This window comes from Notamacropus eugenii, chromosome 1, assembly GCF_028372415.1.
Source record: "Notamacropus eugenii isolate mMacEug1 chromosome 1, mMacEug1.pri_v2, whole genome shotgun sequence".
In the NCBI taxonomy this organism is placed as follows: Eukaryota; Metazoa; Chordata; class Mammalia; order Diprotodontia; family Macropodidae; genus Notamacropus; species Notamacropus eugenii.
The window spans coordinates 340,260,515-340,272,341 of NC_092872.1; the positions used below are offsets into that span (position 1 = coordinate 340,260,515).

Here is an 11,827-nt window from a genome sequence, read left to right on the forward strand (position 1 = left end):
AAGGTCCATGACCTGGTCAGCAAAGACTGCTTGAACAAGACCTTCAGATGTATCTGGTCACAAAAATGTAACAAACTGACATTTAATATAGCGTATATATACTAATTAATATCTGGCATAGTGGAAAGTGCACTCATTTTTATTCAGAAGACCTAAGTTCAGACCTTGGTCCTGCCATTCTCCACATCTGTGACTTTGGGCAAATCATTTAACCTTTCTGGTCCTCAGTTTCTCAATCTGTAAAATATGAAGGCTAAATTTCTAACTTTCCAACTCTAAATTCCTATGATCTATTTATTCATAGCAATGGCAGAGTCCTATTACATTCTCAATGTAATGTGACAATTTTTTAAAAACTCCACATTGAAAAACCAAGATACAGAACATTCATAACCTAAATTTTGTCCACTACAGTAAGATAATTCATTACGATATGTGACTTTGGATACACAACAGCACTAGCAGGTAGTACCGATTAGGAAAGGCTTCAAGTATGAGTATGATGATAGAATTTACATCTGTTTCAAGAGGCTTATCAACCAGTAGAATAGTGGGTTATTAATTTTATTAAACAAAGAAATTCTCAAAGACTAGCTAGAAGTAGCAAAAGGATTCAGATACGTACTGCTGAGAACACTTATTTTGACTAAAGCAAAGATTCAGCAGCCAAAGTTTGGAAAAAGAATATTCTGTGTCTTCTGGTCTTTAAAACTTTCATAGAGTAACAGAGCATATAGAGGCCAGTGGAAAAAGTGGGGTTCAAAGAAGAGTGTGATTGCAATGAATATATAAACATGGTTTTCCAATGGAAACAAGAGGAATCTAGGAGAATTAGCAGCATGGAGGAAAAAAATGAAATTTTAAAAATGATACTTTAAAAAAAGTTTATGAAATTTATATTCTAAAAAGGGGCTCATAGACTTAAAAATGGAATAATTTTGAGCAGTGTTGATCCATCTATCCCTGCTAGCCATAGTCCTATACCCCTCCCTTCCTTTATTGCTAAACTCTTTGCTTAACTCTACAGAATGATTTTCGACCTCATCATTCAACTCAAACCTGTTATCTACAAAGTTACCAGTGACCTCTTAATTGCCAAATCTGATAGCTTTTTCTCAATCTTCATTTCTTGACCTCTCTGCAGCTTTTGATACCACTAATCACCCTTTTCTCCTAGATACTCTCTCCAGGTTTTTGTAGCACTGCTGTCTCTTGGTTTTCTTCTTACCTGTGTGATTATTCCTTCTCAGTCTCATTTGCTGGATCTATATCCAGATCATGCTTGCTAACCACAGATTTTTCCCATGAGCTCTAACCTGGGCCTTCTCTTTTTCTATACTACTACTTCATCAAACAATTTCATCAGCTCCAATGAATTCATCAATCTCATTGATGCAGATGATTCCAGATCTGTATGACAAGCCTTACCCTCTTTCTTGATCTCCAATTGCCTACTTGTCACAACTAGATGTCTCATGGACATCTTAAACTCAAAATGTCCAAAACTCATTATCTTTCCCTTAAATCTTCCTTCCCCTCTTCCTAATTTCCCTATCTTTGTCATTAACATTACACACTATCTTCTCTGTCATCCAGTTTTCACAATTCCGGTGTCATTCTCAACTCCTCATTTTCTCTCATCCATATATCCAATCATTTTCCAAAACCTGTTGTTTTTATCTTTATTACAACTCTAATGTATGTCTCTCCTCTAACACTGCTCACCACCTGATACAGGATCCACCACCTCATGACTATACTATTACAATAGTCTTTTCATTAGTCTCCCTACCACAAATCTCTTCTCATTCCAATCAATTCTGTAGACTCAGCTGCCATGTTACATTAATGTTCCTCATCATATGCCTGAACATGAAAATTCTCTCCCTCCAATTCAATAAATTCCAATAACTCCTTATTTCCAGGATCAAATATAAAATCCTGTTTGGCTTTTTAAATCTTTCATAACCTAACCCCTTCCAACCTTTCCGGTCTTCTTACCTTATACTTCCCCACACACTCTGATATCCAATGACACTAGCTTCCTGTTGTTCCTCACATAAGACACTCCATCTCTCAAATTCATGTATTGATTATGAGTCTCTCCAAACTTACTAAAGTCGATCCTCAGACAACAGATGTACAAATCTGTCACTATGACCATATTAAAAATATTTCCAGCTCCATCAGACCTCTTCTGCCTGGCTAAGCCTTCAAGAACCTACCACAGCAAGGTATGAGAGGAGGAACTACTAAAGATAACACAATTAATTCAGTAAATTAAGACTAAAAATGAAAACCAGGTGTCCTATAGGAAAAATTCTGGTCTTACCAATAATTAAACTTACCATTATTTTTCCTTCCAATGTATTATGTTGAACAAGACACTTGGTTGACCTATACTTTAGTGTTTTCATCACTCTTCAGAGGTTGAGGATAAAACAATGGCTAATCTAATATAGCACAGAAGGAAAAACGCTATTATTCTTTTGTGCAGAAAATAATGATGGTGTTCCACCAGGACTCTGCTCTAACACAAGAGGAACTAAGCACATTTTGTAGTACATATTAAAATGGTGATATAGAAAGACAGGAATCTCTATCTGTATAAGAGACAGAACTGGAGGGCAAAATAATCATTAATCCTTTCAATTTAACTACCCCAAACTTGTTAGAACATACTAACCATAATTACTGTCCCTCATGGAACAGAAAGAATATATAGTACAAGGAAATTTAATATCTCCACATGACAAAGAGTTGGGAAGCATCTGAAATGTACAGACTGATGATATAGTTTTGATTATTGGTATCTTTGGATATAATGTTCTAAGACCAAAATGAGGGTGGGGAACAGTGCTAAATAGACAACCACATTGTTTTCCCATTTCAGGGGAAATCAAATCTTACTGATGATGTGCACCACAGGTGGGCTGCAAGCATCCTTCAACTTCATTATCCAGGCAGGACTGCACTGCTCTCTTCTAGCTCTGCTTGCCTGTCTCTTATAATTAGATGAGAAAAGTGGAAGCATAGTTAACTAAGTGTCTTTTCCCATATTCAAGGTGAGTACTGACTTAGGAAGACACAGGGTAAGAATCTGGGTGTCTAAATACTTAACATTTTGTGGAAATTAAATATCATGGGGGAAAAACACTTTTAAAAAAGATTGTATTTTAAATTCCAATGAAAATTTAAAGAACTATTTTATTTACTTCATCTTTCCCCAGATCTCACATATTTTATGTGTATATTTTACCTACTATTCATTTATAACTGCTGATGATCATTTGCTGACCATCTACAAAATGCCAACACGTAACATTTTTCCCATTATTATTTCAGGTCTGTCCCCATCCAACCTGTCCATTACAATCTATTATATTAACATCACTCCACTGCTCAGAACGGTTTAACAGTTTACCTGTTTTCCATTTAAATTGTTCACTGCAGCATTCAACATCTTTCAGAGTCTTGCCCCAATTTACCTTTTCAGCTGTTATCTCCAACTATTTTTCTTCACATATTGTAAACTGAAGAGAAACTGAACTACTTGTTGTCCTTTTTAGATGCACTCAATGCTTCTCACTTTCACATATTCTACTTGTGTTGTTTCCCCTGTCTGGAATGTCTGGCCAAAGTGCCAAGTCCTGTATGAAGGCTTTCATGATATGCCTAAACAGAAATAATGTCTGCTTCCACTGAACTCCCATAGTACTTAGTTTATAACTCTTTTAATGCAAAAAACACAAATAGCCACACTTAAGGGTGTAATGTGAATGGCTTTTCTCTCCTATTAGACCAGGGTTGGGGAACCTTCAGCCTTGAAGCCACATGTGGCCCTCTAGGTACTCAACGTGAAACCCTTTGACTGAATCAAAACTTCACAGAACAAATCCCCTTAGTAAAAGTTTTTGTTCTGTAAAATTTGGCCTCAGTCAAAAGGCCACACTCAAGGACCTAGCAGACCTCAAGGCCACAGGTTCCCAACCCCTGTAGTAGACCAGAAGTTCCAGGAGGCAAGAATTCTATGTCTTATCCATCCTTTTATTTCTTACATGATGTCACACAATGAATGGCACACAGTAAGTGCTGAATAAATGTTCCTTCATGAACTCCATCTTTCCTATTCCCAAAATGCAACACAGCAGAAAACTACTGAAACATAAGGATGGCAATGTGTTATTGTAGATAAGACTGCAGGATATGGAAGTCAGAAGAAGAGGGTTCAGATTCTACTTCTGATAATCAGCTGTTAAACCCTGGACAAGTCATTCTCCGAGTCTCAATTTCCCTGTCTGTAAAATATAAATAATGTAGGCACATGCAGAACCCATCTTGGAGGACCATCACTGTGATGTTCAAATGAAATAATATATGCAGGGTAGTTAGGAAAAAGTGCTCTTTAAGTGGTAGTTATAATTTTTCTGAAACATATGAAGGAAGCTTTAAGTGGGAACAAAATATAAAAGAATTATGAAAGAATCTACTCCAATACATTCAACCCCCAAATAAAAGGGAAAGCAAGGTGATTGTAGATGATATTCAGGGAATAAATGTTAGTAACTGAAGCCCCTTGTCCAACTCATTGCTCTAAGAAAACAAAAACAAAACAAACAATAAACTAGGAATAGTTTTCAACATCCCTGAAATGATAAAAATGTGGGCAAGAAAGAAAGGAAATTTTCGGTTCCACTCCTCCAAATTCAAAATTAGGTCTATTCTAGTAGCTCATTTTAGGGACATGTTAATCTCAGAAAAGAAGCAACATGAATTAAAAATAATGCCCTAGAGAGAAAAAAAAAGGTATTGTGTAGTTATCTGTTAAGTAGAGTTTTCTCAATGACTTGATATAAATTGGGCTCTTTGGTAGTTTTTTTAACTGACTAATTACTATAAAAAACAATTATCCACAATTTTTTCAGATTTCTTTTAAAGAACAGAGTTTTGAACTTAATCCTAAGAACAATAATTTCACTTTTAAAAAGTCCAAATGCTTCTATAAGAACTACCTGTTTTCATGTAGTTGTTTTGAAATGAAGGAGCTCCAAAAGAAACATTCTGATTATTTCTTGACAGATTTGTATTCCCTGATAAGGATGGCTGAGTCGATATGGGAACAAAATTATTTGTTTTCGATCCCATTGGTGGATGACCATATTGCCAGTTTGAAGATGGTGAGGGTTCAGGTCCATGGAGAAAGCTATTAGAAGATGCTGGTACAGTAGCTGGGGTTTGAGATGAAGGTGGTGGTGGCATTCGGGGAGCAGGGATGGTAGACTGCAAAGGGGTCACTGGATTAGGTTCCAAAGGAAGTCTATTGAGAGTCTGCCCAGGTCCCTGATAACTATTTAATGAAGAAACAGTCTGAGAACCACCATAATTATACGGTCCAGAGGTTGGATTCAAAGGAGTCTTTGCTGGTATCTGATGAGGGTAAGATCCTGGAAACGGAGAACTGTATTCTTGGCTCACTGAAACTTGTGAATGCATCAATGGATTTTGCACAGGACCTTCAGAGAAAAGAAAAAAAATCAAACAATACATTTTTGCAAAAAGACAGTTTTCATGTTTTAATAAAGCTCTTTCATACAAATAACACAAACTTCAACACCCCTGAAATCCAAACATTTATAGATTGAATATTATAAAGATTTTTAAATTTTTTTAAACTTAGAATAAAAATGTTTATCTCAGTTTGGATGTAGTCATTAGTCTTACTGAAACTGCATCTCCTAAAGTATCTTCTCTATAATGAAGGTATTCCTTTTATCCATCGATGACTCTGATTTACAGTTCAAGAAATGACGAAAAGATAATCTCAAGAGTTTTTTAGCCTATAATTGGAAGGAAGTTACAAAAGGAAAAAAATGTACTACCTCTTAGATTACATAGTTACAGAACTCTGATGTTCAAATGCAATGAGGTATTTTGATTTGAAATGTTATCTGGGCTGCTGAAAGATCTTTTTTTGCTTACTTCTTGGTTTGGGCCCACTATCCAAATAGAAGTGATTACAGGATTGCCCAGAAGATGAGTAACCATAAGAAAAACTCATACACTAGTGCATATCTTTCTCACAAAAAAATAAACAAAAACCACAAATCATCAACACCCCAAAGTAAGAATAATTTGTTTTACACACAAGTCTAAAAAGCTTGGAAATTTGGTTCCTAAAGGCATAGTAGATTAGAAGTAAATTAGTAAGGGAAGAGGAAAGGACATTTATGTAGAACTGAAGGTTGAAACTATGAATTATAAAATGACTTCATCATGATCGATTAGAACTACAAAAATTATAACCATTTTTAAGTTTTCGCAAATCCGGAGTCCTAGACTAAATCGTGTGTGTGTGTGTGTGTGTGTACATATAATATGTAACAACTGAATTATATTCCATTTAAAGTATGGGGTTTTCTTAATGTTTTTCTGTAATTCTTGATCAGTAAATGCTTAGGACTTGGAAATAAATATAATTGACATCAGAGTCAAATCTGAAATAACCCAATCCACTTTTTCTTATCTAAAGAAACACCTTTTCTGTAATGTGGTTAGAAACCTCTTCACTCTCAAAAGAAATTATTCACTTCATGGTCAATGAGAGAGTTAGATGCTAAAGTGATCATACACATTTTGATTAGAATCTCATGGAAATTCATACTTTCTTATCTATTTAAATATTCAATATATTTGTGTATAGTCCATACAAACATCTCCAATTCTCCAATCTATTGGTGCATTACAAACGTGCTATCAGATTTTTGCTTCTTGTACCATTGTAACTGCAATTATAGATTAGAAGGAAAAGCAACAAGTTTTTCTATGTGTGGTTTATCATTCTTGAGACCTGAGACAATTAAAGTGAGTGACTTTAAATTATTCCAATTTCACTTCTGCAACTTGTCAAACAGACTAGAGATAAACTTGATTTACGTAACCTTTGTTTTCCTTAGTTTAATGAAATGAATATATTGTTCAGTTTAGCCCAAGATGCTGCTGCCTTTTCTTTCACTTATTCTTGCTTCTACCTACACACAAAAGGATAAATTGTTTCTGTGGTAAATGTCATTGTATCACTTACAACATATAACAAATTGCACATTATTACAAGATAAATTACAATTAAACATTATCACAAATTATGAGTCATAATTTAAAATGATCAATATTTTAAATATAGTAAATGAATTGCTCTTCAAATACCACTTTACATTATAATATAAACTCCCTTTTAATCAAAGAGATGATGCAAAGCCTGGAAAAGAGCACATTAAATCTATTGTTTTTTTTCAAACAAGTTAAACAGTCCAAATACCAATCAATGGTCAACTGATAAGTTAGAAAGGAGCTACCAATTATCTTCCTATCAAGTACATTCAATTTAGTAAGTCACATTTGAAGTCAATTTTGGGAATCCAAGGCAAGCTATAAAATGACAAGACAGTCCCACTCCAAATGACAAACCTATCAAACTTATGGTACACCACATAGATACTTCAGGTAGAAGGGTCAGGGAGTTGATTGTAATTATTCTCCAACCGGCTAATATGAACTCCTTTAAAATGTCTCTCAATCTCTCTACCTTGTTCAAACTTAAGCAGTATGTTTGGAAAGGATTCTCTACCTCTCAGAATTCTGTCTTCCTTTGATGATGATTTCCCTAGCTAATAGTGCTCTCTCCTACCTCAAAACACCTTGCACTTACTAATTTATTTACATACTGTATTTTTCTCAGTAAAATTAATCCATCAGCAAATACTAAGTAGCCACTGTGTTCAAGGTACTATGCTCTGGGGATACAAGTACAAAGAATAAAACAACCACTTACTTACAGGGATCGAGCTTACTTCTCATTGGGGTAGGCAATAAGTATATAAAAACATAGGATAAATATAAAGCAAAGAAATACAAATATAAATAAAGTTGTTAAATACAAAGTAGTTTGGAAGGGAGGGCACTAGCTGTTGGGAGGTCAGGATAAGGAAAAGACTTCAAGCACTTAAGCAAGTTTAGGATCTGCAAAAGATGGTGGTGCCTAAGCACATTTCAGGCACAGACTATAGCAACTCCAATCTCCAAAGGCCCTGGAGATAGAGTTTCCCCCTTGAAGAAGAGACAGAAGCCCAATTGGGACTGGCTCTACAAGAGTTAGAGGGAGAATAATGTCCATTGAGGCTGGAAAAATAGATTGAAGCCACCTTATGTAAGGTTTGAAAGCTAAGCAGAGGGATTATTTATATTTGGTCCAAGAGGCAATAGGAAGCCAATGGAATTCACTGATTATGAGAGTCACATGGTCAGATCTGCACTTAAGAAAAAGTTACTTTGGCATCAATGTGTAGGAGGATTGATGTGAGGAGAGATTTATGGCACGTTGACCAATTAGCATCTGTTGCAATAATCTAGGCAAGAGGTGATACAAAGAAAAGCCTAACTATGTGAGTGAGAAAAGTAGTCAGATATAAAAGATGCTATGAAGACAAAAATGGCAAGATTTGACATTATCAGTGCTAAACTACCATCCTTCCAATTACCCAGGTTCATAGACCCCCCTATTATTCTAGACTCCTCTCTCCAGCTCCATATCAGGAGGAGAGTGTGGTTAAGTGTCAAATAAATTGGTTCAGACAGTTTAGAGCAGAGAAGAGACCTTCAGATCTGGTAATTAAGAAAATACTGGTAACTTTAGGGAGAGCAGTTTCAGAATATAAACTCCTGGAACACCAAGAACTTTCACTTTTTTGTCTCAGTATCCCCAGTTCCCTGAGGCATACTGACTAGAGAGCTAGTCACAAAATCATTAAGATCTGGGTTCAGCGTGTGAAACCTCCCTTCCCCCAAGGCCTCTCAGTGCCTCAGCTGTGACCAAGAAGTCGCACATCTTCATGGATAAAGTTTCCATAACTGTAGTTCAACATACAGATGAAACGCCTGGTATTACAGACATCTCTTCCTTCAGCTCTGAAACAAAACAACCCCAAAGCCTAGCACAATGCCTTAGAAATTAGCAGGCACTTAAATACCTGTTTAACAACCGAAAAAACCCACAACTGAAATACACTCAATCGACAACTTGAAATCTTTCTTGTGCTGTTTCTTCTTCCAAAACGATCTCAAAAGTTTCCTCCAACAGTAAATCCAATAATGCTATTTATTCTAGACAGGTCCTTAAAAGTAGTACAAACAGGGTGTGCCCTTGGTATCTGCTCGACTATTGATTATCCAATGCGTTTCCTAAAGAAAAACTACAGTGGTCAGAGGAGCGGCACAGCAGGGGTTCAATTTTTCACTCCGCAACCCCTGGGGCTGGGGGTAAGAATCAGGGGCGGCTCCCCGGAGTTGGTGTCCCTGGACCTTAAGTCTTGAAGATGAGAGATTCGCCCAAGACCGCGCGCATTCCAGGCCTAGGTCGGGGATGGGGGTGGGGATGGGGGGGCGCTTCGGGGAATGGAAGGGGGCGGGAGATGGAACGTCTGCCCCCGGACTGTACTGGGAGCCCGGGGGGGTAGTACAGCTCCGAGACGCGGTTCGAACCCCAGGCTCTCTTACTTAAGAGCGCTGTGGCCCCAGGTAAAGTTCTCAGAACCTAAGTTCACCCATTTTAGAATTACGGCTCTGAAATCCCTGAAGGTCCAAGTCTCCTATCGGTCCGGGACTTTTCGGTGTCAGTGGCCGGGCGGGGAGGGGCTCTTTCCCCGGGCCTGCTCGCGACACTCAGGGGCACAGCCCGGTGCCTGGGCCGGGGGCACAGGCAGAAGGAGGCGGCCCCCTCCCGGGCCGCCCGTGCTCCGCCTTCCCCAGGCCCGGGCAGAGGCACTCACCGTTGCTGTAGGGCGGCCCTGCGGCGGAGACGGCCCCATTCTGCGCCGGAGAACTGGCGCCGAGCCTCCCCGGCTGGGCCATGGCGGCTGCGAGAGCTGCTCCAGCCGGGCCGGGCCGAGCAGTCTCGGAGGGCCCGGAGGCCAAGGTCCGCGAACTAGCTGGCGGGCGGTGGCGGCGCCTTCAGGCTCTCGTCATGCGGCCCGCAGCCTCCTGGCCCCGCAGCCAGCGGTGTAGAAGAGGGGAGCAGGGTGGGGGAACTGGGGGAGGACTAGGGGGAGGGAGGGGACGGAAAAGTAGAGGAAGAGGAGGACCGGGGAGAAGGGAGGCCCTCGCCGGAAGTGCCTGTCAACGGCGTGGCTGCGCAGGCGCACGACGTACACGTGGCACTTCCTCCTAGTGGGCTGGGACTCGAAAGGGGGAGGTGCCCGGGGCTCCTTCACCTGCCTCGGCTGCCTAGCCCTATGCGTCACGCGTGGATGGGAAGGCGGAGTGAGAGAGGACTCTGCCCGCCACGTCACGAAGCCGAGCCCTTTGCCAACTCATCCTGTCGTGCTGGGGTGGGAATGTATCTGGCACTCGCTCTCTGTGTGGGTCACTTCTCCTCCCAGTTCGGAGCCTAGATCTGGAGTTGGAAAGGGCATCCGAGGACATCCGAAACCATCCAGTCCAGCCCCACTTTACGGTGAGGGAATCTGAGACCCATGCCAGCTCCCTTGCATTTCTGGCACTTTGGAGAGTGCCCAGCCACTGTAATATGCCTAACAGCTCTGGACGTTCAGTAGGACGGACAAGGAGATTGTAGGACCCCTTCCCCCACTTCAGAATTCTATTCGCTTTGAAGGATCTTAGATAAATCATTGTTTTTGTGCCTTGTGTCTTCCTATGTGTAAGACTGAAATGTGCGTAAAGTGCTTTCAAGCCTTTTTGTGAATAACGTTTCAGAAATAGATTTTATACTTTGTTTCTAAGCCTAGTGTAACAATATGCAAGCCTCAAGGACCGGCTGCTAGATCACCACGGGAATACGGATCTTGAGACCACTCTCTGACACCCCAATACAGACCCACCCCTAATACCCTGGGCCAGGTTCAGAGCTGAGGGAGCCTGCTTTTCATCAAAGGGGATAGACCTCTCTGTCCTTATACTCATTTTTTCGTTAACTCCACCACATCTCTTCTGGACAATTTTTGTTATTGACTCACATCTAGAAGCTCCATCAAAGGAGACTTTTTTTTTTTAAGTACCCTATATATTATTAATCTGGGATAGGACAGTTAATTTATTCCTGCACATAAAAGCTATGCTAAACAGCAGGATACTCACAAGGGCACACTTGACGAAAATAAACTTAAGTCAGGATGTAATTACATAAGTAGTATAAAAATTCTCTGTGAAGCTAATACTTAAACTTCTCTATAAGAACATAAAGCAGTTTGTAGGATGACTAATTGGGCATTTTCCATTTCCCCTTGGCATTGCACTGTATAATCTGGTACATACATATCTATTCTAGACTTGAACCAATCTTGTTAGTGGTTGTTTTCACTAATGAAGATTTCCCTACTGCCTGCTTACTGTTAAAACCCCAAGTTCTCATTCGAGCTGATGATGTTTGGGGTTGCTGGAAATCTCAAAATGTCAGGGTATGGGCTGCATCCACCTAGATTGAATTCACTCAAACCTTCCAGTCAAGTGACAAGATTTATCTTAATGTCAATAGATCCGCTGCAAGATTCTTAGGGAACTTGCAACTTAATGGGGGTGAGACTGATTCCTATATACAAAAAGGAGAGTAAAAGAATCTAGATGGGATTAAGGAGTGGTAAGTAGTCTGGTATGTGCTAAGGAAGACAGTGAAAAGAATGTCAAGTAAACTAATTAGGTGATCTAGGTGGCCTGGGGTCTGTTGCCAAAGGCCCCAGTGATCTGGGCTGCTGAAATATATGGGAAAAAATAGGGATTGGGTTGCTTTCAAAGACATGGTCTTTTTCTTTTAGGGGTCCAG

The 11,827-nt window shown here is 39.5% G+C and overlaps 1 protein-coding gene across 1 annotated transcript in view; it reads right to left on the reverse strand.

The window, feature by feature from the left end:
• The window catches only part of SEC24A (SEC24 homolog A, COPII coat complex component), a 48,755-nt gene extending 38,564 nt beyond the window's left edge, over positions 1-10,191 (reverse strand). Inside the window, exons 1-2 of the mRNA XM_072629915.1 lie at positions 9,822-10,191; positions 5,013-5,513 (exon numbers count right to left, since the gene is read on the reverse strand). Coding sequence (XP_072486016.1) covers positions 5,013-5,513; positions 9,822-9,903 — 583 coding nt within the window. The 5' untranslated portion in view covers positions 9,904-10,191. The remainder of the gene's footprint in view (positions 1-5,012; positions 5,514-9,821) is intronic.
• Positions 10,192-11,827: the final 1,636 nt, after the last annotated feature.